Genomic DNA, 27,730 nt, shown 5'->3' with positions numbered 1-27,730 from the left:
CTAATCTGAGTTCATCTAGGTCTGATCTCCAGTCTTGAGTTGTTTATGATCAGATACAACAACAGTTGTAATCTAGTATATTTATTTATTCACTGAGTGTACAAACCATTAGGAACACCTTCCTAATATTGAGTTGCCCCCTGTTGTTCTCAGAACAGCTCAATTCATCCGGGCATGGACTCTACAAGGTGTCAAGTGTTCCACACTACTATACCCCATTCAAAGGCACTTAAATCTTTTATCTTGCCCATTCACCCTCTGAATGGCACGCAATCCATGTCTCAATTGTCTCAAGGCCTAAAAATCATTCTTTAACCTGTCTCCTCCCCTTCATCTACACTGATTGAAGTGGATTTAACAAGTGACATTTAACATTTAACAAGTGGATTTAACATTTAACAAGACATCAATAAGCTTCCACCTGGATTCACCTGGTCAGTCTATGTCATGGAAAGAGCCGGTCTTCCTAATGTTTTATACACTCAGTGAATATTTATATACTTTTTTTACATGACATTTTTCCAGAATAATAAAGCAGTGCATGTATTAACTTTGAATAAATTGACATTACTGGAAACCTGACAGATTGTGGCTGACAATATATACAGTATCAACCCTTTTTTTCTGCATTATAACATGGTACGGTAAGAGAGACAGATTTTCCCTTCTGTTTATGACGGTTCACTTTTAACTTTAACAGGTATACTGTTTTGTAAGGGTTTAAACTTTGCATTGTCATGTAGTTCATTATTTTATTTCCCTTAAGTTTCATGTTCCTGGATCCTTCAGGAGATTGTATTTCAAACTAACACTTGACTCATCCAGGCGTGGTCCCAAATGACACCCTATTCCCTATTGGGTCCTGTTCCAAAAAAGGGCACTATATAGGGAATAGGGTGGCATTTGGGACACAAATACAGTGTATTGTCTCTTGATGGATGTGCTGCCAAATTCTTCTAAATGAAAATGTGCTCAAACCTGCTGGGCTGTTCATGTTGATGACGTTTCATGATAATCGTCAAGAGGGCTCACGTTACTAGGTTACCACAGTTATTTTAGGCCAACGATAACAACTGTCCTATTGTCACTATTAGAAAGAGGAGGAAGGGAAGCGCTACTCAGGTACACAATAGTAGGTTTTGGTAGACAGAAGGTGCTCTTTGGTAAAAGGGGTGAATAGGACATCAAATAGAAAGGGGGACCAAGGCACTCTTCATATAATTAATGAAAATGCCTTTATTTGTATGGCATGTTCAATAGAAACAAAGTTTTAAAAATACGACGTGTTTCGTCTGTATGGCCTTCGTCAGGGATTTGATTTCGTTGGATTTTGATTTGATCACCTACCAACCAGTAAGAATTCCGGCTCTCACAGACCTGTTAGTTTTTCTTTAAGAAGCCCTCCTGTTCTCCACTCATTACCTGTATTAACTGCACCTGTTTGAACTCGTTACCTGTATAAAAGACACCTGTCCACACACTCAATCAAACAGACTCCAACCTCTCCACAATGGCCAAGACCAGAGAGCTCTGTAAGGACATCAGGGATAAAATTGTAGATGGGATACAGGACAATGGGCTACAGGACAATAGGCAAGCAGCTTGGTGAGAAGGCAACAACTGTTGGTGCAATTATTAGAAAATGGAAGAAGTTCAAGATGACGGTCAATCACCCTCGGTCTGGGGCTCCATGCAAGATCTCACCTCGTGGGGCATCAATGATCATGAGGAAGGTGAGGGATCAGCCCAGAACTACACGGCAGGACCTGGTCAATGACCTGAAGAGAGCTGGGACCACAGTCTCAAAGAAAACCATTAGTAACACACTATGCCGTCATGGATTAAAATCCTGCAGCGCACGCAAGGTCCCCCTGCTCAAGCCAGCGCATGTCCAGACCCGTCTGAAGTTTGCCAATGACCATCTGGATGATCCAGAGGAGGAATGGGAGAAGGTCATGTGGTCTGATGAGACAAAAATAGAGCATTTTGGTCTAAACTCCACTCGCCATGTTTGGAGGGAGAAGAAGGATGAGTACAACCCCAAGAACACCATCCCAACCATGAAGCATGGAGGTGGAAACATCATTCTTTGGGGATGCTTTTCTGCAAAGGGGACAGGACGACTGCACCGTATTGAGGGGAGGATGGATTGGGCCATGTATCACGAGATCTTGGCCAACAACCTCCTTCCCTCAGTAAGAGCATTGAAGATGGGTCGTGGCTGGGTCTTCCAGCATGACAACGACCCGAAACACACAGCCAGGGCAACTAAGGAGGGGCTCCGTAAGAAGCATCTCAAGGTCCTGGAGTGGCCTAGCCAGTCTCCAGACCTGAACCCAATAGAAAATCTTTGGAGGGAGCTGAAAGTCCGTATTGCCCAGCGACAGCCCCGAAACCTGAAGAATCTGGAGAAGGTCTGTATGGAGGAGTGGGCCAAAATCCCTGCTGCAGTGTGCGCAAACCTGGTCAAGAACTACAGGAAACGTATGATCTCTGTAATTGCAAACAAAGGTTTCTGTACCAAATATTAAGTTCTGCTTTTCTGATGTATCAAATACTTATGTCATGCAATAAAATGCTAATTAATTACTTAAAAATTATACAATGTGATTTTCTGGATTTTTGTTTTAGATTCCGTCTCTCACAGTTGAAGTGTACCTATGATAACAATTACAGACCTCTACATGCTTTGTAAGTAGGAAAACCTGCAAAATCGGCAGTGTATCAAATACTTGTTCTCCCCACTGTATACTCCAATGTAGGCACTCCTCCTTCTCTCCAATCCTTTAAACTTTTATGGTTTGACAGGAAGACGAAACGATAGGGTAATAAACCGTTCCGTCTCCCTTACCTGTCCTGTCCTCAACCCCCTTGATGCCTAATCCAAAGCTCTCCACCCGTATCCCATATCGCACTCCCGTGACTTCCTCCCGTCCACCCAGCACACTCCAAAGCCATCTGGCTCCTACAGATAACCATTCACTTCTGACGTAACAACCAGTCTCTATCACCCCTCAGATACTATAGTATTACTTCTGATCTATCATGTCTCTAGTATAGCAATGTTCCACTTTTAACCCAGAATCCAACAGTGCTAACAATCCACATCTATCAAGACAACTGAAGCACTGGGTCAGACACTCTTAAATATCACCTGGGCCAGACACTCTTAAATATCACCTGGGCCAGCTGCTCCTAAATTTCACCTGGGCCAGCCACTCTTAAATATCACCTGGGCCAGACACTTAAATATCACCTGGGCCAGACACTCTTAAATATCACCTGGGCCAGCCACTCTTAAATATCACCTGGGCCAGCCAGCACAGGTGAAGCACCTTCCAATTAACGAGATGGACAAGCCAACACAGGTGTAAAACATACTGACTAACGAGGTGACATCAATTGTTGTGTCCTACGTGCTATCATCCGACCTCGAAATATAAAAATAAAATTAAACAGCCTGTAACACTTCTGCCAGTGTAGTGATGTAGGGAACAACCACATTAGTGCACTCCTGTGCCACAAAGGTCCAGACCTCTTAGCAGAGGCTTATACTGTATATGGAAGGTAACTTAACTATATCACCATGAACTGTATTGTTTAATGCTGTCTGTTTTCTCTCTCTCTCTATCCCTCTATCCTCTCTCTCTCGCTCGCTCGCTCGCTCTTTCTCTCTATCCATCCCTCTCTCTCTCTTTCTCTCTTTCTCTCTATCCATCCATCCCTCTTTCCTTCTCTCTCTCCATCCATCCATCCATCTCTCTCTCTCCCTCTCTCTCTTTCTCTCTATCCATCCATCCATCCATCCCCCCCCTCTCTCTCTCTCTCTCTCTCTCCATCCCTCTCTCTCTCTCTCTCTCTCCCTCTCTCTCTCTGCCTCTCTCTCTCTCTCTCTCTATCCACCCATCCATCCCTCTCTCTCTCTTTCTCTCTATCCATCCATCCCTCTCTCCCTCTCTCTCTCCCTCTCTCCCTCTCTCCCTTTCTCTCTCTCTCTCTCTCTCTCTCTCCCTCTATCCATCTCTCTCTCTTTCTCTCTATCCATCCATCCCTCTCTCCCTCTCTCCATCCATCCATCCATCCATCCATCCATCCATCCATCCATCCATCCTCTCTCTCTCTCTCTCTCTCTCTCTCTCTCTCCCTCTAACTCTCTCTCTCGCTCTCCCCCTCTATCCCTCTCTCTCTCTCTCTCTCTCTCGCTCTCGCTCTCCCCCTCTATCCCTCTCTCTCGCTCTCGCTCTCCCCCTCTATCCCTCTCTCTCTCTCTCTCTCTCTCTCTCTCTCTCTCTCTCTCTCTCTCTCTCTCTCTCTCTCTCTCCCTCCCCCAGGGGTACCATGGTACAAACATTGAACAATATGGCGGAGCTGAGAGCTTCTACGTTTGGTCGTCCCTCACCCAGGCACGGACTCAAGCTCCTTTTCTGGTTCGCCAACGATTACATCGTCATCAAAAATGACAACCAGATGGTTCCAAAATACGACCCCAAAGAGGGACGCTTTGGTTTCCGTCACTTCCGGAACAGACCTGAGTGTGAAAACAACGTCTGCAAGAGGCTGCTTCCTTATGATGGCTACCCATTCTATGAGGTGGGAGACCTCCACCTCACAGCATCTCATTCCATGCCTAAATATGTCAGGAAGTACAACACTCGTAAAATAGATACCAGCAACATGGACCGCCTCATCATCAGTATGCGTCCAGACATGACAGTGGATAAGGTCTATGTGACCCAGCACGAGGACCCGAAGAACTTCGACCCGGTCAACACCTATTGCATCAGCAGGGAGTTGCTCATGACCCCTACAATATCTCTGGTCCAAGGCGTTATTTGTGTTGCTTGCTTGAATGCTCAGCATCCGCAAGCTTCACGTAACGAACTGGACCAGAGCTACCTCAGAAATAGACCTTGACAGAATATAAACAGGAGACAGTTCAAGTTTCAAGTCAGACGAGGTGTAGGATTGTTCTCAAAGGAAGAAATGGTTAAATATAATATAATAATATACACATTGCTGTAATACAGTACCAAACTAATTCCTGGGGATACTGACTCAGCCCTTTATATGAGTAGAGAGACGATGATGAGAGAGTTGTTGAGGCTGTTCGCCTTACAGTTAGTATGTTGTGTTATACTAGCAGTATTCAGCTGTGTATTTATAAAGAGTACATCCTGAATGGCACCCTATTCCCTATAGGCCCTAGTCAAAAGTAGTGCACTAGAAAGGGAATAGAGTGCCATTTGGGACTCAAAAAACTATAAAGGCTGGTTCAGTCAGCCTTGTATTGTATCAGATAGAACACATTCCCCTTAACAACAGGTGTTATACTGAGAACACACATTCCCCTTAACAACAGGTGTTTTACTGAGAACACACATTCCCCTTAACAACAGGTGTTTTACTGAGAACACACATTCCCCTTAACAACAGGTGTTTTACTGAGAACACACATTCCCCTTAACAACAGGTGTTATACTGAGAACACACATTCCCCTTAACAACAGGTGTTTTACTGAGAACACACATTCCCCTTAACAACAGGTGTTTTACTGAGAACACACATTCCCCTTAACAACAGGTGTTTTATTGAGAACACACATTCCCCTTAACAACCCTCAGAATCAGGTTATAGCAAGGATCTTATTGAAGACATTTACAGTTGAAGTCGGAAGTTTACATACACCTTCGCCAATGTCACGTCCTGACCAGCAGATGGAGCTAGTGTTTTAGTTTTGGGGTCAGGACGTGGCATGTTTGTGTTGTGAATGTTTGTGGATGATTGGGACTTCCAATTGAAGGCAGGTGTGTATAGTTGCCTTTGATTGGAAGTCCTATATAGGTGTGTGTGTTTGTCTTTGGGGTTGTGGGTGGTTGTTTTGCACTGTGTTTTCAAGCCTGCAAACTGTTGCTGTCGTGGTTTTTGTTTCCTGTGGATGCTTTACTCTGTTTTTGTTAATTAAAATATGAGTATCCACACTTCCGCTGCGCCTTGGTCATCCTTCCAACAGCACAAGGTATTTTGTGACGGCCAAATACATTTAAACTCAGTTTTCTCATAATTCCTGACATGTAATTCTCGTAAAAATTCCCTGTCTTAGGTCAGTTAGGATCACCATTTTATTTTAAGAATGTAAAATGTCAGAATAATAATAGAAAGAAAGATTTATTTCAGCTATTATTTCTTTCATCACATTTCAGACCCATATGCGACCAAGCTTAACCTTCCTGACTGATGTCTTGAGATGTTGCTTCAATATATCCACATAATTTTCCTTCCTCATGTTGCCATCTATTTTGTGAAGTGCACCAGTCTCTCCTGCAGAAAAGCACCCCCACAACATGATGCTGCCACCCCCGTGCTTCACGGTTGGGATTGTGTTCTTCGGCTTGCAAGCCTCCCCCTTTTTCCTCCAAACATAACGATGGTCATTAAGGCCAAACAGTTCTATTTTTGTTTCATCAGACCAGAGGACATTTCTCCAAAAAGTACGATCTTTGTCCCTATGTGCAGTTGCAAACCGTAGTCTGGCTTTTTTATGGCGGATTTGGAGCAGTGGCTTCTACCTTGCTGAGCGCCCTTTCAGGTTATGTTGATATAGGACTCATTTTACTGTGGATATAGATACTTTTGTACCTGTTTCCTCCAGCATCTTCACAAGGTCCTTTGCTGTTGTTCTGGGATTGATTTGCACTTTTCGCACTGAAGTACGTTCATCTCTAGGAGACAAAATGCGTCTCCTTCCTGAGCGGATGACGGCTGCGTGGTCCCATGGTGTTTACACTTGCATACTATTGTTTGTACAGATGAACGTGGCACCTTCAGGCGTTTGGAAATTGCTCCCAAGGATGAACCAGACTTGTGGAGGTCTACAATTTTTTCTGAGGTCTTGGCTGATTTCTTTTGATTTTCCCATGATGTCAAGCAAAGAGGCACTGAGTTTGAAGGTAGGCCTTGAAATACATATACAGGTACACCTCCAATTGACTCAGTTTATGTCAATTAGCCTATCAGAAGCTTCTAAAGCCATGACATCATTTTCTGGAATTTTCCAAGCTGTTTAAAGGCACAGTCAACTTAACTTAACAACTCTGGTTTAGTTTATTGTTGTGTCTGATTGGTGACCAGTCTAGTAACTCCTTTATCACCTCTAACAGGTCTGATTGGTGACCAGTCTAGTAACTCCTTTAGTACCTCTAACAGATCTGATTGGTGACCAGTCTAGTAACTCCTTTATCAGCTCTAACAGGTCTGATTGGTGACCAGTCTAGTAACTCCTTTATCACCTCTAACATGTCTGATTGATGACCAGTCTAGCCTGTTGGGGCTAGGGGGCAGTATTGAGAATTTTGAAAAAAATGTGCCCACTTTTAACTGCCTCCTACACCAACTCAGAAGCTAGGATATGCATATTATTAACAGATTTGGATAGAAAACAATCTGAATTTTCTAAAACGTTTTGAATGGTGTCTGTAAGTATAACAAAAGTCATATGGCAGGCAAAAACCTGAGAAAAATACAACCAGGAAATGAGAATTTTGTGGCTGTACTATTTTCGAGTCATTGCTAATAGATCACACAGTGACAAAGGATTCATTTCGCACTTCCTACGGCTTCCACTAGATGTCAACGATCTTTATAAAGTTGTTTTAAGCGTCTATGATGAACAGAGACCGGATGACAAGGAAGAGAAGTTGACCTCCCTGGGATGTCGTCACTTCATTATTGCCCGCACCTGCGCATTCATGTGACTTCATGTGAGGCAAGACATTTTTCAAAAACGTTTTTCAAGACACAGGAGAGGTCGGGTTGAAACATTACTGATGTTTCACGTTAAAAATGGCCCTAAAGATTTATGCTAAACAACGTTTGACATGTTTGAACGAACGTAAATAGATTTTTTTTTTTACTTTTCGTCGTGACTTCCCCCCCCCGCCCTACTTTTTAGTAGCCACCGAAGCGCTAACAACATGGAACAACTTGGAGTTATTTGGACATAAATTATGAACTTTGTCGAAAGAAACCACATTTGTTGTGGACCTGGGATTCCTGGAAGTGCCAATGGATGAAGATAATCAAAGGTAAGGGATTATTGACAATAGTATTATTGATATTAGATGGTTACAAGATGGTGCTAACCTGTATATCCTAGCCTATTGTTCTTAGCACAGCACCCCGTTTATTGCAAAGTGTGATTTCCCAGTAAAGTTATTTTGAAATCTGGCAATGCAGTAGTATTTACGAAATGTTAAACTATAATTCTTTGAATGACAATATTATAATTTACCAAAGTTTTTGAATAGTAATTTTGTAAATTGTAGCGTTGATTCACCGGAAGCATTTGAGGGGAAAAAAAATCTGAATTTCACAGCTACTGTAAAATGCTGTTTTTGGATATAAATATGAACTTGATGGAACAAAAAATGCATGTATTGTATAACATAATGTCCTAGGAGTGTCATCTGAGGAAGATTGTCAAAGGTTAGTGCATAATTTTAGCTGGTTACCTGCTTTTGGTGACGCCTGTCTTTGAATTGACAAAACATTACACACCTATTTTCAATGTACTCTCCTAACATAACCTAACTTTATGCGTTCGCCGTAAAGCCTCTTTGAAATCGGACAATGTGGTTGGATTTAGGAGATGTTTATCTTTCAAATGGTGAAAAATAGTTGATTGTTTGAGAAATTGAAATTATTAGATTCTTGCAGTTTTGAATTTCCCGCCATGGTCTCTTGACATGGTCTCTGTTGCAGGGATCCCCAACAGGTATTTTGGTGACTAGTCTAGTAACTCCTTCATCACCTCTAACAGTTATTATTGGTGACCAGTCTAGTAACTCCTTTAACACCTCTAACAGGTGCTAAAGGAGGAACAAAAGTAACATGCAAAAATAACATTCAAAACAGGCAAGAAATAAAGAGGAGGGGCTTATAACAGAACCTGAATTACTGGTTGCTACTGACTGACACTAATGCAGTCAGTTCTACAGTACTAGTTTTAATGTAATTAGTCCCCCAAAGAGGAAAAACCATAGCTCACCGGTCCCTAAAAGGAGAAAAGGCTGGAGCCCTTGGCTGTAGCTCAAACATCTGGGTCTCAGACGAATGCTGGTCTAGGATCAGGTCCCCCGTCCATGTAATCTCTTTCATTATGATTATAAGGATTAAAACTGATCCTAGATCATAACTCCAACTCTCAGACGCTTTATGAATTGAGGAGGCAGAAAGTAGGGAAGAACTTTGCCCAGGACTAGGATTACTTTCAGTATCATTTCCTGAACACTCTGGCGCACACACACACACACACACACACACACACAGGCAGCAAAGCTTGCAGATCATCAAATCAACTTCTCACACGGCCTCATACAGATCTACACGGACATCGAGCACCAGAAAATAGAGATTACATTTATTTTAAAACACCAGGTACAGTAAAAACATTTTATGATGTGTTTTTTTGTGATCTTGTCTGTCCTTACTAAACAAGTTAGGTCTATTCTGTCCTCACTAAACAAGTTAGATCTAGTCTGTCCTTATTAAACAAGTTAGATCTAGTTTGTGATGTATATTTTCGTACATTTCCCCCTTGGAAGGAATATGCCCGAATCTAGCTGACAATTAACAACTTGATACTTTATTTGATCTAATCTGAGTTCATCTAGGTCTGCTCTAATCTGAGTTCATCTAGGTCTGATCTCCAGTCTTGAGTTGTTTATGATCAGATACAACAACAGTTGTAATCTAGTATATATATTTATTCACTGAGTGTACAAACCATTAGGAACACCTTCCTAATATTGAGTTGCCCCCTGTTGTTCTCAGAACAGCTCAATTCATCCGGGCATGGACTCTACAAGGTGTCAAGTGTTCCACACTACTATACCCCATTCAAAGGCACTTAAATATTTTATCTTGCCCATTCACCCTCTGAATGGCACGCAATCCATGTCTCAATTGTCTCAAGGCCTAAAAATCCTTCTTTAACCTGTCTCCTCCCCTTCATCTACACTGATTGAAGTGGATTTAACAAGTGACATTTAACATTTAACAAGTGGATTTAACATTTAACAAGACATCAATAAGCTTCCACCTGGATTCACCTGGTCAGTCTATGTCATGGAAAGAGCCGGTCTTCCTAATGTTTTATACACTCAGTGAATATTTATATACTTTTTTTACATGACATTTTTCCAGAATAATAAAGCAGTGCATGTATTAACTTTGAATAAGTTGACATTACTGGAAACCTGACAGATTGTGGCTGACAATATATACAGTATCAACCCTTTTTTTTCTGCATTATAACATGGTACGGTAAGAGAGACAGATTTTCACTTCTGTTAATGACGGTTAACTTTTAACTTTAACAGGTATACTGTTTTGTAAGGGTTTAAACTTTGCATTGTCATGTAGTTCATTATTTTATTTCCCTTAAGTTTCATGTTCCTGGATCCTTCAGGAGTTTGTATTTCAAACTAACACTTGACTCATCCAGGCGTGGTCCCAAATGACACCCTACATCCTATTGGGTCCTGTTCCAAAAAAGGGCACTATATAGGGAATAGGGTGGCATTTGGGACACAAATACAGTGTATTGTCTCTTGATGGATGTGCTGCCAAATTCTTCTAAATGAAAATGTGCTCAAACCTGCTGGGCTGTTCATGTTGATGACGTTTCATGATAATCGTCAAGAGGGCTCACGTTACTAGGTTACCACAGTTATTTTAGGCCAACGATAACAACTGTCCTATTGTCACTACTAGAAAGAGGAGGAAGGGAAGCGCTACTCAGGTACACAATAGTAAATGTTGGTAGACAGAAGGTGCTCTTTGGTAAAAGGGGTGAATAGGACATCAAATAGAAAGGGGGACCAAGGCACTCTTCATATAATTAATGAAAATGCCTTTATTTGTATGGCATGTTCAATAGAAACAAAGTTTAAAAAATACGACGTGTTTCGTCTGTATGGCCTTCGTCAGGGATTTGATTTCGTTGGATTTTGATGTGACCACCTACCAACCAGTAAGAATTCCGGCTCTCACAGACCTGTTAGTTTTTCTTTAAGAAGCCCTCCTGTTCTCCACTCATTACCTGTATTAACTGCACCTGTTTGAACTCGTTACCTGTATAAAAGACACCTGTCCACACACTCAATCAAACAGACTCCAACCTCTCCACAATGGCCAAGACCAGAGCGCTCTGTAAGGGCATCAGGGATAAAATTGTAGATGGGATACAGGACAATGGGCTACAGGACAATAGGCAAGCAGCTTGGTGAGAAGGCAACAACTGTTGGTGCAATTATTAGAAAATGGAAGAAGTTCAAGATGACGGTCAATCACCCTCGGTCTGGGGCTCCATGCAAGATCTCACCTCGTGGGGCATCAATGATCATGAGGAAGGTGAGGGATCAGCCTAGAACTACACGGCAGGACCTGGTCAATGACCTGAAGAGAGCTGGGACCACAGTCTCAAAGAAAACCATTAGTAACACACTATGCCGTCATGGATTAAAATCCTGCAGCGCACGCAAGGTCCCCCTGCTCAAGCCAGCGCATGTCCAGACCCGTCTGAAGTTTGCCAATGACCATCTGGATGATCCAGAGGAGGAATGGGAGAAGGTCATGTGGTCTGATGAGACAAAAATAGAGCTTTTTGGTCTAAACTCCACTCGCCATGTTTGGAGGGAGAAGAAGGATGAGTACAACCCCAAGAACACCATCCCCACCATGAAGCATGGAGGTGGAAACATCATTCTTTGGGGATGCTTTTCTGCAAAGGGGACAGGACGACTGCACCGTATTGAGGGGAGGATGGATTGGGCCATGTATCACGAGATCTTGGCCAACAACCTCCTTCCCTCAGTAAGAGCATTGAAGATGGGTCGTGGCTGGGTCTTCCAGCATGACAACGACCCGAAACACACAGCCAGGGCAACTAAGGAGGGGCTCCGTAAGAAGCATCTCAAGGTCCTGGAGTGGCCTAGCCAGTCTCCAGACCTGAACCCAATAGAAAATCTTTGGAGGGAGCTGAAAGTCCGTATTGCCCAGCAACAGCCCCGAAACCTGAAGGATCTGGAGAAGGTCTGTATGGAGGAGTGGGCCAAAATCCCTGCTGCAGTGTGCGCAAACCTGGTCAAGAACTACAGGAAACGTATGATCTCTGTAATTGCAAACAAAGGTTTCTGTACCAAATATTAAGTTCTGCTTTTCTGATGTATCAAATACTTATGTCATGCAATAAAATGCTAATTAATTACTTAAAAACTATACAATGTGATTTTCTGGATTTTTGTTTTAGATTCCGTCTCTCACAGTTGAAGTGTACCTATGATAACAATTACAGACCTCTACATGCTTTGTAAGTAGGAAAACCTGCAAAATCGGCAGTGTATCAAATACTTGTTCTCCCCACTGTATACTCCAATGTAGGCACTCCTCCTTCTCTCCAATCCTTTAAACTTTTATGGTTTGACAGGAAGACGAAGCGATAGGGTAATAAACCGTTCCGTCTCCCTTACCTGTCCTGTCCTCAACCCCCTTGATGCCTAATCCAAAGCTCTCCACCCGTATCCCATATCGCACTCCCGTGACTTCCTCCCGTCCACCCAGCACACTCCAAAGCCATCTGGCTCCTACAGATAACCATTCACTTCTGATGTAACAACCAGTCTCTATCACCCCTCAGATACTATAGTATTACTTCTGATCTATCATGTCTCTAGTATAGCAATGTTCCACTTTTAACCCAGAATCCAACAGTGCTAACAATCCACATCTATCAAGACAACTGAAGCACTGGGTCAGACACTCTTAAATATCACCTGGGCCAGACACTCTTAAATATCACCTGGGCCAGCTGCTCCTAAATTTCACCTGGGCCAGCCACTCTTAAATATCACCTGGGCCAGACACTTAAATATCACCTGGGCCAGCTGCTCCTAAATTTCACCTGGGCCAGCCACTCTTAAATATCACCTGGGCCAGACACTTAAATATCACCTGGGCCAGACACTCTTAAATATCACCTGGGCCAGCCACTCTTAAATATCACCTGGGCCAGCCACTCTTAAATATCACCTGGGCCAGCCACTCTTAAATATCACCTGGGCCAGACACTTAAATATTACCTGGGCCAGACACTCTTAAATATCACCTGGGCCAGCCACTCTTAAATATCACCTGGGCCAGCCAGCACAGGTGAAGCACCTTCCAATTAACGAGATGGACAAGCCAACACAGGTGTAAAACATACTGACTAACGAGGTGACATCAATTGGTGTGTCCTACGTGCTATCATCCGACCTCGAAATATAAAAATAAAATTAAACAGCCTGTAACACTTCTGCCAGTGTAGTGATGTAGGGAACAACCACATTAGTGCACTCCTGTGCCACAAAGGTCCAGACCTCTTAGCAGAGGCTTATACTGTATATGGAAGGTAACTTAACTATATCACCATGAACTGTATTGTTTAATGCTGTCTGTTTTCTCTCTCTCTCTATCCCTCTATCCTCGCTCGCTCGCTCGCTCGCTCTCTCTCTCTTTCTCTCTATCCATCCCTCTCTCTCTCTTTCTCTCTTTCTCTCTATCCATCCATCCCTCTTTCCTTCTCTCTCTCCATCCATCCATCCATCTCTCTCTCTCCCTCTCTCTCTTTCTCTCTATCCATCCATCCATCCCCCCCCCCCTCTCTCTCTCTCTCTCTCTCTCTCTCTCTCTCTCTCCATCCCTCTCTCTCTCTCTCTCCCTCTCTCTCTCTGCCTCTCTCTCTCTCTCTCTCTCTCTCTATCCATCCATCCATCCCTCTCTCTCTCTTTCTCTCTATCCATCCATCCCTCTCTCCCTCTCTCTCTCCCTCTCTCCCTCTCTCCCTTTCTCTCTCTCTTCCTCTCGCTCTCTCTCTCTCTCTCTCTCTCTCTCTCTCCCTCTATCCATCTCTCTCTCTCTCTTTCTCTCTATCCATCCATCCCTCTCTCCCTCTCTCCATCCATCCATCCATCCATCCATCCATCCATCCTCTCTCTCTCTCTCTCTCTCTCTCTCTCTCTCTCCCCCTCTAACTCTCTCTCTCTCTCTCTCTCGCTCTCCCCCTCTATCCTTCTCTCTCTCCCTCCCCCAGGGGTACCATGGTACAAACATTGAACAATATGGCGGAGCTGAGAGCTTCTACGTTTGGTCGTCCCTCACCCAGGCACGGACTCAAGCTCCTTTTCTGGTTCGCCAACGATTACATCGTCTTCGATGATGACAACCAGATGGTTGCAAAATACGACCCCAAAGAGGGACGCTTTGGTTTCCATCCCTTCCAGAACAGACGTGAGTGTGAAAACAATGTCTGCAAGAAGCTGCTTCCTTATGATGGCTACCCATTCTATGAGGTGGGCAACCTCCACCTCACAGCATCTGATTCCATGCCTGAATATGTCAGTGAGGACTACACTCGTCAGATAGATAACAGCAACATGGACCGCCTCATCATCAGTATGGGTCCAGACATGACAGTGGATAAGGTCTATGTGACCCAGCACGAGGACCTGAAGAAGTTTGACCCGGTCAACACCTATTGCATCAGCAGGGAGTTGCTCATGATCATATGTGGTCATTCATCCGCGGACATGTCACTGAGCAACTTCCTGGAACAGGCGGGCTATCCCACCCATGAGCCAAATTTAATTACAAATCAGGGCATCGCCCCCAGGGAGTCTAGGGATACCAAGATTGATATAGAAGGTGGATCCAGAGTTCCACCCAGAGCTGCACCCAGAGTTCCACCCAGAGCTGCACCAGGCTTCTGGGAAAGCTACTGTACCATACTGTAGATCAGTGTCCTCTAGTCCTGGTCCTGGGGACCCTGAAGGGGGGAACCTTTTAGTTTTTTGCCCTAGCACATTGCATTTCATTTTGGTATGTTAATTTTCACTAATAAATTTGGTCATTTATCAGACACTCTTATCCAGAGTGACTTCAGTGCATTAAACTAAGGCAGATGAACAACAGCATACTGTATCACAGTCATAGCAAGTAAACCTTTTCTGTAACCATTACTGAGAATGTTGTTGCTGTTGGGGCCTGCTAGTGGTGTCACGTCCTGACCAGTATAGGGGTTATTTGTTATTGTAGTTTGGTCAGGACGTGGCAGGGGGTGTTTGTTTTATGTGGTTCAGGGTGTGTTTTGCGTATGTGTTTAGGTAGAGGGGTATTTGATTTATTAGTCCGGGGTTTGTTAGTCATTGTTCTATGTTAATATTTTTCTATGTTCTATCTAGTCTTTTGTATTTCTATGTTTAGTTAATTGGGGTTGGACCTTCAATTGGAGGCAGCTGGTTATTGTTGCCGCTGATTGAGGGTCCTATATTTAGGAGTTTGTTTTTCATGGGTTTTTGTGGGAGATTGTTCTTGTTTAGCTGTTTTGCCTGATGAGACTGTCAGTTTGTTTTGTTTTGTATACATTTATGTGTTTTCCTTCTTCACCATAATAAAAGAAGATGGGTGTACATTTTCCCGCTGCGTCTTGGTCTCTACCCTACGACACCCGTGACAACTGGCTAATGTATTTCTGTATTTTAAAATACAAAATACATGCATTTTAATTAAATACACATCAAAATACGAGTATTTGGTAGTACATTTTTTTAAACATTGATCTTTATGTTATTTTGTAATTGTATTTTGACATTTTTCCTCATCCCTGGTTGTAATCAATGTAGTTTCCTCTTCACTTCAACCCAAAACATAAATGTGATGACATTAAATCAATGTGGAAAGCTGATTGGATTTGCAAATCAACTACATAAGAGCATTTCATCTAGTGGCCGACAATGAATACAACAAGTAATCATTCTCAAATTCTTTAGAGGCTAATTCATTGAGTCTATATACCAAATCTAGAATCAATCTGATCTATGGTTCATGAGTAGATGTTTAAAGTATTTTTAGCATTAGCATGTGTGCTAACATACATCTATAGGTAGAGTGCGGCCATTTTTGAATGTAGCAACTATTTTTTTCTCAAAACTATTAAAGATAAAAATCTGAAGTGAATCTGATGTATGGTTCATAAAGGAGAAGATGATTCCAGACGGTTTTGAACATTAGTTTTACATATGCAAATAATGATTTGTTAATAGTGTCCTTGTTTTTTAGAGATATCAGTAAAACATTCAGTGTGGTTCATCTTAGAGACGTCCATGATAGTGATGACACGTTTCAAGTTGATAGGCCACTGTGGAGTGGATTTACAGGGATTTAAAATCTGTTGACCCTTAGTGTTTCTCAAACTAGGTTAAGCTGTACCATGGGCCTCTACATTCTGAATTTGGTGTCATTTGGTTCTGTGGTTCATGACAAGAAGATTTTTGACCTATTGTTTTTGCATATTTTGTCGTTTTAGAGTATGTACATGTACTGGTTTACTGTGGAAATCTTTGAAAGCTTCAAAGCTATTTTCTCAAATGAATTAGGGACTATTGTGATGAGTCCTCTTAGGGACTATTGTGATGAGTCCTCTGTAGGGACAATTGTGATGAGTCCTCTTAGGGACTATTGTGATGAGTCCTCTTTAGGGACTATTGTGATGAGTCCTCTTTAGGGACTATTGTGATGAGTCCTCTTTAGGGACTATTGTGATGAGTCCTCTTTAGGGACTATTGTGATGAGTCCTCATTAGGGACCATTGTGATGAGTCCTCTTTAGGGACTATTGTGATGAGTCCTCTTTAGGGACTATTGTGATGAGTCTTCTTTAGGGACTATTGTGATGAGTCCTCTTTAGGGACTATTGTGATGAGTCCTCTTTAGGGACCATTGTGATGACTCCTCATTAGGGACTATTGTGATGAGTCCTCTTTAGGGACTATTGTGATGAGTCCTCTGTAGGGACTATTGTGATGAGTCCTATTTAGGGACCATTGTGATGAGTCCTCTTTAGGGACTATTGTGATGAGTCCTCTTTAGGGACTATTGTGATGAGTCCTCTTTAGGGACCATTGTGATGAGTCCTCTTTAGGGACTATTGTGATGAGTCCTCTTTAAGGACCATTGTGATGAGTCCTCTGTAGGGACCATTGTGATGAGTCCTCTGTAGGGACCATTGTGATGAGTCCTCTTTAGGGACTATTGTGATGAGTCCTCTTTAGGGACTATTGTGATGAGTCCTCTTTAGGGACCATTGTGATGAGTCCTCTTTAGGGACTATTGTGATGAGTCCTCTTTAGGGACTATTGTGATGAGACCTCTTTAGGGACTATTGTGATGAGTCCTCTTTAGGGACCATTGTGATGAGTCCTCTTTAGGGACTATTGTGATGAGTCCTCTTTAGGGACTATTGTGATGAGTCCTCTTTAGGGACTAATTTGATGAGTCCTGAAAAAGGGACGTTTCATTTTGGGATATGGTGCCATTTGGGACTCACCTTGTTGACTTGCCTAGTTAAGTAAAGGTTAAATAAATGTTTTTTTTGTTCTGTGTTCTGATGCCTCATTCAGTAGTAGCAGGTTGGAGCACGGCGCTGGCCACTGGCTTCACTAGAGGATATGAACCCCACATGGGCCACATCCACTGACTAGTCAACTTTTTTGTAAGACAAGCCTGATTCCATATTGATTAATGATATAACACCATGGAGGTGGGGGAAGTGCATGTTACGGTTCATCTGTCTTTTGTTACGTGATTGTACTGATCAATTATGCTGCAAAGCTAAAAAGACATTTCAGTTTATTTTCTATATATTTGTATTTTCGAAACTATGAAGAGAATCACAGAATAAACATATAAACTGAAAGATGTCTGTTGTTTAATGGTGCTGGTTGGTGTTCCATGTGTTTCTACATGATCCTCTCTCTCCACATTGTGGCCACAGATGGAACAGCACTCCAGACTGAGGGAGGAAGAGGAAGAGATGGAGAGTGACGGAGAAAAACAAAGAGGTATAAAGACGATGACACACACCAGTTCACATTGATACAGCCTCCCTGTGCTATGTGGTGTAATCCAGGCAGTATTATGTGGTGTAATCCAGGCAGTACTATGTGGTGTAATCCAGGCAGTGTTATGTGTTGTAATCCAGGCAGTATTATGTGGTGTAATCCTGGCAGTAATATGTGGTGTAATCCAGGCAGTACTATGTGGTGTAATCCAGGCAGTACTATGTGGTGTTATCCAGGCAGTAATATGTGGTGTAATCCAGGCAGTATTATGTGGTGTAATCCAGGCAGTACTATGTGGTGTAATCCAGGCAGTACTATGTGGTGTAATCCAGGCAGTACTATGTGGTGTAATCCAGGCAGTATTATGTGGTGTAATCCAGGCAGTATTACGTGGTGTTATCCAGGCAGTATTATGTGGTGTAATCCAGGCAGTATTATGTGGTGTAATCCAGGCAGTATTATGTGGTGTAATCCAGGCAGTACTATGTGGTGTAATCCAGGCAGTATTATGTTGTGTAATCCAGGCAGTATTACGTGGTGTTATCCAGGCAGTATTATGTGGTGTAATCCAGGCAGTATTATGTGGCGTAATCCAGGCAGTGTTATGTGGCGTGATCCAGGCAGTACTATGTGGTATAATCCAGGCAGTATTATGTGGTGTAATCCAGGCAGTATTATGTGGTGTAATCCAGGCAGTATTATGTGGTGTAATCCAGGCAGTATTAAGTGGTGTAATCCAGGCAGTATTATGTGGTGTAATCCAGGCAGTAATATGTGGTGTAATCCAGGCAGTATTATGTGGTGTAATCCAGGCAGTATTATGTGGTGTAATCCAGGCAGTACTATGTGGTGTAATCCAGGCAGTATTATGTGGTGTAATCCAGGCAGTATTATGTGGTGTAATCCAGGCAGTATTATGTGGTGTAATCCAGGCAGTAATATGTGGTGTAATCCAGGCAGTATTATGTGGTGTAATCCAGGCAGTATTATGTGGTGTAATCCAGGCAGTATTATGTGGTGTAATCCAGGCAGTACTATGTGGTGTAATCCAGGCATTATTATGTAGTGTAATCCAGGCAGTATTATGTTGTGTAATCCAGGCAGTATTATGTGGTGTAATCCAGGCAGTATTATGTGGTGTAATCCAGGCAGTATTAAGTGGTGTAATCCAGGCAGTATTATGTGGTGTAATCCAGGCAGTTCTATGCGGTGTAATCCAGGCAGTTCTATGTGGTGTAATCCAGGCAGTATTATGTGGTGTAATCCAGGCAGTGGTATGTGGTGTAATCCAGGCAGTATTATGTGGTGTAATCCAGGCAGTATTATGTGGTGTAATCCAGGCAGTTCTAGGTGGTGTAATCCAGGCAGTATTATGTGGTGTAATCCAGGCAGTGGTATGTGGTGTAATCCAGGCAGTACTATGTGGTGTAATCCAGGCAGTACTATGTGGTGTAATCCAGGCAGTATTATGTAGTGTAATCCAGGCAGTATTATGTGGTGTAATCCAGGCAGTATTATGTGGTGTAATCCAGGCAGTATTATGTGGTGTAATCCAGGCAGTATTAAATTGTGTAATCCCCTTAACAACAGGTGTTATACTGAGAACACACATTCCCCTTAACAACAGGTGTTATACTGAGAACACACATTCCCCTTAACAACAGGTGTTTTACTGAGAACACACATTCCCCTTAACAACAGGTGTTTTACTGAGAACACACATTCCCCTTAACAACAGGTGTTATACTGAGAACACACATTTCCCTTAACAACAGGTGTTATACTGAGAACACACATTCCCCTTAACAACAGGTGTTATACTGAGAACACACATTCCCCTTAACAACAGGTGTTTTACTGAGAACACACATTCCCCTTAACAACAGGTGTTTTACTGAGAACACACATTCCCCTTAACAACAGGTGTTATACTGAGAACACACATTCCCCTTAACAACAGGTGTTATACTGAGAACACACATTCCCCTTAACAACAGGTGTTATACTGAGAACACACATTCCCCTTAACAACAGGTGTTTTACTGAGAACACACATTCCCCTTAACAACAGGTGTTTTATTGAGAACACACATTCCCCTTAACAACCCTCAGAATCAGGTTATAGCAAGGATCTTATTGAAGACATTTACATAATGAAGGAATTCAGTAAACTGATTATTCCATACCTGTTTTTGTACTAATCTGTAAACAATCTCTTTAGGTGTCACAAACAGGTGCAGTACATAGTTTGGAGTTGGAACCATATCACACTACCTGTCTGCATTTTGAGATGATAATATATTTTGATCTTGTTTAAGTCTCTGGTTTAGTTTATTGTTGTGTCTGATTGGTGACCAGTCCAGTAACTCCTTTATCACCTCCAACAGGTCTGATTGGTGACCAGTCTAGTAACTCCTTTATCACCTCTAACAGGTCTGATTGGTGACCAGTCTAGTAACCCCTTTATCACCTCTAACAGGTCTGATTGGTGACCAGTCTAGTAACTCCTTTATCACCTCTAACAGGTCTGATTGGTGACCAGTCTAGTAACTCCTTTATCACCTCTAACAGGTCTGATTGGTGACCAGTCTAGTAACTCCTTTATCACCTCTAACAGGTCTGATTGGTGACCAGTCTAGTAACTCCTTTATCAGCTCTAACAGGTCTGATTGGTGACCAGTCTAGTAACTCCTTTATCAGCTCTAACAGGTCTGATTGGTGACCAGTCTAGTAACTCCTTCAGGACCATTTAACAGGTGTTTGTGTGTGTGTTGCGCATTGCTTTTTGTGTGTGTGTTGCGCATTGCTTTTTGTGTGTGTGTTGCGTATTGCGTTTTGTGTGTGTATTGCGTTTTGTGTGTGTGTGTTGCGTATTGCTTTTTGTGTGTGTGTTGCGTATTGCTTTTTGTGTGTGTGTTGCGTATTGCTTTATGTGTGTGTTTTGCATATTGCTTTTTGTGTGTGTGTTGTGTTTTGTGTGTGTGTTGCGTATTGCGTTTTGTGTGTATGTTGCATGTTGTGTATGTGCACATGTGTGTTTCTGATCATTTGCTTCCTGGCTGAGCGTCTGTTTATCAAGCACCCCTCTCATTCATTCATTCATCCCTCCATCCTATCCTCCTCTTCTCGTCGTGCATCCGTCACATGGTACTGCCTCATCACAAGGCCATGAGAGGTCAGCAGCGTCCTATGATGTCATATCCTGTCCCAGTAGTTCAAAGTTAAAAAAGTTTAATGTCCAACGAAGGGTTACACAAAGGTAGTGTCCCAAATGGCACCCTGTTCCCTACAGAGTGCACTACTTTTGACCAGGGCCTTGGCTTGGTTTTATTTCTGTAGTTCAAGTCTTTACTGCCCTGTTGCCTCTGGCCGTTTGATCACTCCTGGCCCCTCCAGCCCTGGGGGTGGGGAGGGGGTGACATGGCTGGGCTTACCCGATTCAGGAGCATCCTGTCTGGGGAGGGCTCAGACCAGGCCAGCCTCCCTACACATCAGGTAGAACTGACCTCTCTCTGAGATGAGGTTGGATGGAGAGTCCATCTCTGTGATCAGACCTCGGTCCATCACTATCACCCTGGAGAGAGAGAGAGAGAGAGAGAGAGAGAGAGCGAGAGAAAGACCAGTCACTCTGATGTGTGTATACATATATACACTGAGTGTACAAAACATTAGGAACACCTGCTCTTTCCATGACATATACTGACCAGGTGAATCCAGGTGAAAGATATGATCCCTTATTGATGTCACCTGTTAAATCCACTTCAATCAGTGTAGACGAAGGGGAGGAGACGGGTTAAAGAATGATGTTGAAGCCTTGAGACAATTGAGACATGGATTGTTAATATGGACCAGCATCCTTGTGGAACGCTTTCAACACCTTGTAGAGTCCATGCCCTGATGAATTGAGGCTGTTCTGAGAGCAAACGGGGGTGCAACACAATATTAGAGAGGTGTTCCTAATGTTTTGTACACTCATTTACACTCAGTGTATAGAAGTGTATATTACCTGGTGTAGTCCATGATAGTACTGAGTCTGTGTGTATATTACCTGGTGTAGTCCATGATAGTATTGAGTCTATGTGTATATATTACCTGGTGTAGTCCATGATAGTACTGAGTCTGTGTGTATATTACCTGGTGTAGTCCATGATAGTATTGAGTCTGTGTGCGATGGTCAGGACAGTACAGTCATCAAACTGGGTTCTGATGGTGGACTGGATCAGGTTGTCTGTCTCCAGGTCCACAGCAGCCGTGGCCTCATCCAGAACCAGGATCTTGGTCTTCCTCAGGAGGGCTCGGGCCAGACACACCAGCTGGCGCTGACCCAGACTGGAGAGAGGAGAGATGTTAATGAGAGAGAGAGGTAAGAAACGAGAAGGAGAGAGGAGAGATGTTTATAAAAGAGGAGAGAGAGATTATGTTAATGAGAGAGAGAGAGAGAGAGAGAGAGAGAGAGAGAGAGAGAGAGAGAGAGAGAGAGAGAGAGAGAGAGAGAGAGAGAGAGAGAGAGAGAGAGAGAGAGAGAGAGAGAGAGAGAGAGAGAGAGAGAGAGAGAGAGAGAGAGAGAGAGAGAGAGAGAGAGAGAGTTTTAAATAGTTTTTATTGGGTCTGGGAACCCACAACACAATAAAAACATACAAAACCATTGTTACACATCAATTAAAAACACAGCACCAAATCCTCCTCCATACTAACTAAACACAACAGACTCTGAATGCCCCATATACTCAAAACTAGTTAACTAGTTTGTAATAGGCTGTCCCCGAATAACCTGTACTTTAGCCCAAATATAAACAGTTGGGAAGAGAAAATCTCTCCCAAAGCTGAGAACCAATTAGTGATCAGGTCAATCATCCCCACCAACCTGGGACACTGTAAGAACAGATGTGCCAGAGTTTCAGACTCAGCACAGAATGGACACCCCTCCCCAACAGTAGGGTCCAGGTGTACCAGATACATATTGGTGGCTATGGCTCCATGTATTATCCTCCACTGGAGGTCAGCTGTCCTCTTATCAATAGGCAGTGTTGTGAAAAAGAGGCTCTTCAAAAAGCCACATCCCTGGTGGCGTGCCGGGCCTTACGGGACTTGACAAGAACTCTCCAAGCCTGCATAACAGACTCATAAAATGGAGTCAGGCCAGGCAAATCACCCCCCTCCAGCTTGTCTAAGCCCAAATCTCCCGCTCTCCTCATCACTGTATAGGCTGTATTGGCCCAGCTAGAACCGTCTCTGTACAACAGTCTCTGGGCTGCTAGAACCGTCACTGTACAACAGCTACTAAAACCGTCACTGTACAACAGTCTCTGGGCTGCTAGAACCGTCACTGTACAACAGTCTCTGGGCTGCTAGAACCGTCACTGTACAACAGTCTCTGGGCTGCTAGAACCGTCTCTGTACAACAGTCTCTGGGCTGCTAGAACCGTCACTGTACAACAGTCTCTGGGCTGCTAGAACCGTCTCTGTACAACAGTCTCTGGGCTGCTAGAACCGTCCCTGTACAACAGTCTCTGGGCTGCTAGAACCGTCACTGTACAACAGTCTCTGGGCTGCTAGAACCGTCCCTGTACAACAGTCTCTGGGCTGCTAGAACCGTCTCTGTACAACAGTCTCTGGGCTGCTAGAACCGTCACTGTACAACAGTCTCTGGGCTGCTAGAACCGTCACTGTACAACAGTCTCTGGGCTGCTAGAACCGTCACTGTACAACAGTCTCTGGGCTGCTAGAACCGTCCCTGTACAACAGTCTCTGGGCTGCTAGAACCGTCCCTGTACAACAGTCTCTGGGCAGCTAGAACCGTCACTGTACAACAGTCTCTGGACTGCTAGAACCGTCACTGTACAACAGTCTCTGGGCTGCTAGAACCGTCACTGTACAACAGTCTCTGGGCTGCTAGAACCGTCCCTGTACAACAGTCTCTGGGCTGCTAGAACCGTCCCTGTACAACAGTCTCTGGGCAGCTAGAACCGTCACTGTACAACAGTCTCTGGACTGCTAGAACCGTCACTGTACAACAGTCTCTGGGCTGCTAGAACCGTCCCTGTACAACAGTCTCTGGGCTGCTAGAACCGTCTCTGTACAACAGTCTCTGGGCTGCTAGAACCGTCACTGTACAACAGTCTCTGGGCTGCTAGAACCGTCACTGTACAACAGTCTCTGGGCTGCTAGAACCGTCCCTGTACAACAGTCTCTGGGCTGCAAGAACTGTCACTGTACAACAGTCTCTGGGCTGCTGGATCCGTCACTGTACAACAGTCTCTGGGCTTCTAGAACCGTCTGTACAACAGTCTCTGGGCTGTTAGAACCGTCCCTGTACAACAGTCTCTGGGCTGCTAGAACCGTCACTGTACAACAGTCTCTGGGCTGCTAGAACCGTCACTGTACAACAGTCTCTGGGCTGCTAGAACCGTCACTGTACAACAGTCTCTGGGCTGCTAGAACCGTCACTGTACAACAGTCTCTGGGCTGCTAGAACCGTCCCTGTACAACAGTCTCTGGGCTGCTAGAACCGTCCCTGTACAACAGTCTCTGGGCAGCTAGAACCGTCACTGTACAACAGTCTCTGGACTGCTCGAACCGTCACTGTACAACAGTCTCTGGGCTGCTAGAACCGTCACTGTACAACAGTCTCTGGGCTGCTAGAACCGTCCCTGTACAACAGTCTCTGGGCTGCTAGAACCGTCCCTGTACAACAGTCTCTGGGCAGCTAGAACCGTCACTGTACAACAGTCTCTGGACTGCTAGAACCGTCACTGTACAACAGTCTCTGGGCTGCTAGAACCGTCCCTGTACAACAGTCTCTGGGCTGCTAGAACCGTCTCTGTACAACAGTCTCTGGGCTGCTAGAACCGTCACTGTACAACAGTCTCTGGGCTGCTAGAACCGTCACTGTACAACAGTCTCTGGGCTGCTAGAACCGTCCCTGTACAACAGTCTCTGGGCTGCTAGAACCGTCCCTGTACAACAGTCTCTGGGCTGCAAGAACTGTCACTGTACAACAGTCTCTGGGCTGCTGGATCCGTCACTGTACAACAGTCTCTGGGCTGCTAGAACCGTCTGTACAACAGTCTCTGGGCTGTTAGAACCGTCCCTGTACAACAGTCTCTGGGCAGCTAGAACCGTCACTGTACAACAGTCTCTGGGCTGCTAGAACCGTCTCTGTACAACAGTCTCTGGGCTGCTAGAACCGTTACTGTACAACAGTCTCTGGGCTGCTAGAACCGTCTGTACAACAGTCTCTGGGCTGCTAGAACCGTCCCTGTACAACAGTCTCTGGGCAGCTAGAACCGTCACTGTACAACAGTCTCTGGGCTGCTAGAACCGTCTGTACAACAGTCTCTGGGCTGCTAGAACCGTCCCTGTACAACAGTCTCTGGGCTGCTAAAACCGTCACTGTACAACAGTCTCTGGGCTGCTAGAACCATCTCTGTACAACAGTCTCTGGGCTGCTAGAACCGTCACTGTACAACAGTCTCTGGGCTGCTAGATCCGTCTGTACAACAGTCTCTGGGCTGCTAGAACCGTCTCTGTACAACAGTCTCTGGGCTGCTAGAACCGTCCCTTTACAACAGTCTCTGGGCTGCTAGAACCGTCTGTACAACAGTCTCTGGGCTGCTAGAACCGTCCCTGTACAACAGTCTCTGGGCTGCTAGAACCGTCCCTGTACAACAGTCTCTGGGCTGCAAGAACTGTCACTGTACAACAGTCTCTGGGCTGCTGGATCCGTCACTGTACAACAGTCTCTGGGCTGCTAGAACCGTCTGTACAACAGTCTCTGGGCTGTTAGAACCGTCCCTGTACAACAGTCTCTGGGCAGCTAGAACCGTCACTGTACAACAGTCTCTGGGCTGCTAGAACCGTCTCTGTACAACAGTCTCTGGGCTGCTAGAACCGTTACTGTACAACAGTCTCTGGGCTGCTAGAACCGTCTGTACAACAGTCTCTGGGCTGCTAGAACCGTCCCTGTACAACAGTCTCTGGGCAGCTAGAACCGTCACTGTACAACAGTCTCTGGGCTGCTAGAACCGTCTGTACAACAGTCTCTGGGCTGCTAGAACCGTCCCTGTACAACAGTCTCTGGGCTGCTAAAACCGTCACTGTACAACAGTCTCTGGGCTGCTAGAACCATCTCTGTACAACAGTCTCTGGGCTGCTAGAACCGTCACTGTACAACAGTCTCTGGGCTGCTAGAACCGTCTGTACAACAGTCTCTGGGCTGCTAGAACCGTCTCTGTACAACAGTCTCTGGGCTGCTAGAACCGTCTCTGTACAACAGTCTCTGGGCTGCTAGAACCGTCCCTTTACAACAGTCTCTGGGCTGCTAGAACCGTCTGTACAACAGTCTCTGGGCTGCTAGAACCGTCCCTGTACAACAGTCTCTGGGCTGCTAGAACCGTCGCTGTACAACAGTCTCTGGGCTGCTAGAACCGTCACTGTACAACAGTCTCTGGGCTGCTAGAACCGTCTCTGTACAACAGTCTCTGGGCAGCTAGAACCGTTACTGTACAACAGTCTCTGGGCTGCTAGAACCATCTCTGTACAACAGTCTCTGGGCAGCTAGAACCGTTACTGTACAACAGTCTCTGGGCTGCTAGAACCATCTCTATACAACAGTCTCTGGGCTGCTAGAACCGTCACTGTACAACAGTCTCTGGGCTGCTAGAACCATCTCTGTACAACAGTCTCTGGGCTGCTAGAACCGTCCCTGTACAACAGTCTCTGGGCTGCTACAACCGTTACTGTACAACAGTCTCTGGGCTGCTAGAACCGTCTCTGTACAACAGTCTCTGGGCTGCTAGAACCATCTCTGTACAACAGTCTCTGGGCTGCTAGAACCGTCTCTGTACAACAGTCTCTGGGCTGCTAGAACCGTTACTCTACAACAGTCTCTGGGCTGCTAGAACTGTCTCTGTACAACAGTCTCTGGGCTGCTAGAACCGTCTCTGTACAACAGTCTCTGGGCTGCTAGAACCGTCACTGTACAACAGTCTCTGGGCTGTTAGAACCGTCTCTGTACAACAGTCTCTGGGATGCTAGAACCATCTCTGTACAACAGTCTCTGGGCTGCTAGAACCGTCTCTGTACAACAGTCTCTGGGCTGCTAGAACCGTCTCTGTACAACAGTCTCTGGGCTGCTAGAACCGTCTCTGTACAACAGTCTCTGGGCTGCTAGAACCGTCTGTACAACAGTCTCTGGGCAGCTAGAACCGTCTCTGTACAACAGTCTCTGGGCTGCTAGAACCGTCTCTGTACAACAGTCTCTGGGCTGCTAGAACCGTCTCTGTACAACAGTCTCTGGGCTGCTAGAACCATCTCTGTACAACAGTCTCTGGGCTGCTAGAACCGTCTCTGTACAACAGTCTCTGGGCTGCTAGAACCGTCTCTGTACAACAGTCTCTGGGCTGCTAGAACCGTCTCTGTACAACAGTCTCTGGGCTGCTAGAACCGTCTGTACAACAGTCTCTGGGCAGCTAGAACCGTCTCTGTACCACAGTCTCTGGGCTGCTAGAACCGTCTCTGTACAACAGTCTCTGGGCTGCTAGAACCGTCTCTGTACAACAGTCTCTGGGCTGCTAGAACCGTTACTGTACAACAGTCTCTGGGCTGCTAGAACCGTCTCTGTACAACAGTCTCTGGGCTGCTAGAACCGTCTCTGTACAACAGTCTCTGGGCTGCTAGAAACGTCTCTGTACAACAGTCTCTGGGCTGCTAGAACCGTCACTGTACAACAGTCTCTGGGCTGCTAGAACCGTCACTGTACAACAGTCTCTGGGTAGCTAGAACCGTCCCTGTTCAAC

At 44.6% G+C, this 27,730-nt stretch overlaps 2 protein-coding genes across 2 annotated transcripts in view; one reads left to right on the top strand and one right to left on the bottom strand.

Moving 5' to 3' along the window:
- Nucleotides 1-9,032: 9,032 nt before the first annotated feature.
- LOC115181479 (uncharacterized) lies at nucleotides 9,033-15,229 on the top strand. Its single transcript, XM_029743364.1, has 2 exons — nucleotides 9,033-9,433; nucleotides 14,130-15,229. Exon 2 carries the CDS (start codon nucleotides 14,137-14,139, stop codon nucleotides 14,827-14,829), a length of 693 nt encoding a protein of 230 aa, XP_029599224.1. The 5' UTR covers nucleotides 9,033-9,433; nucleotides 14,130-14,136; the 3' UTR covers nucleotides 14,830-15,229.
- Nucleotides 15,230-20,989: 5,760 nt separating this feature from the next.
- Nucleotides 20,990-27,730, bottom strand: part of LOC115181481 (multidrug resistance-associated protein 1-like) — a 66,328-nt gene continuing 59,587 nt past the window's right edge. Inside the window, exons 30-31 of the mRNA XM_029743366.1 lie at nucleotides 22,068-22,262; nucleotides 20,990-21,507 (exon numbers count right to left, since the gene is read on the bottom strand). Coding sequence (XP_029599226.1) covers nucleotides 21,399-21,507; nucleotides 22,068-22,262 — 304 coding nt within the window. The 3' untranslated portion in view covers nucleotides 20,990-21,398. The remainder of the gene's footprint in view (nucleotides 21,508-22,067; nucleotides 22,263-27,730) is intronic.

Source organism: Salmo trutta, unplaced genomic scaffold, assembly GCF_901001165.1.
Source record: "Salmo trutta unplaced genomic scaffold, fSalTru1.1, whole genome shotgun sequence".
Lineage (NCBI taxonomy): Eukaryota > Metazoa > Chordata > Actinopteri > Salmoniformes > Salmonidae > Salmo > Salmo trutta.
Note: the sequence above shows the minus strand (reverse complement) of the source record. Positions and strands in the feature narration are given on the sequence as shown.

Excerpts from the sequence above, each read along its gene's own strand:
- LOC115181479 (XM_029743364.1), top strand. The coding sequence starts at position 14,137 with ATGGTACAAACATTGAACAATATGGCGGAGCTGAGAGCTTCTACGTTT.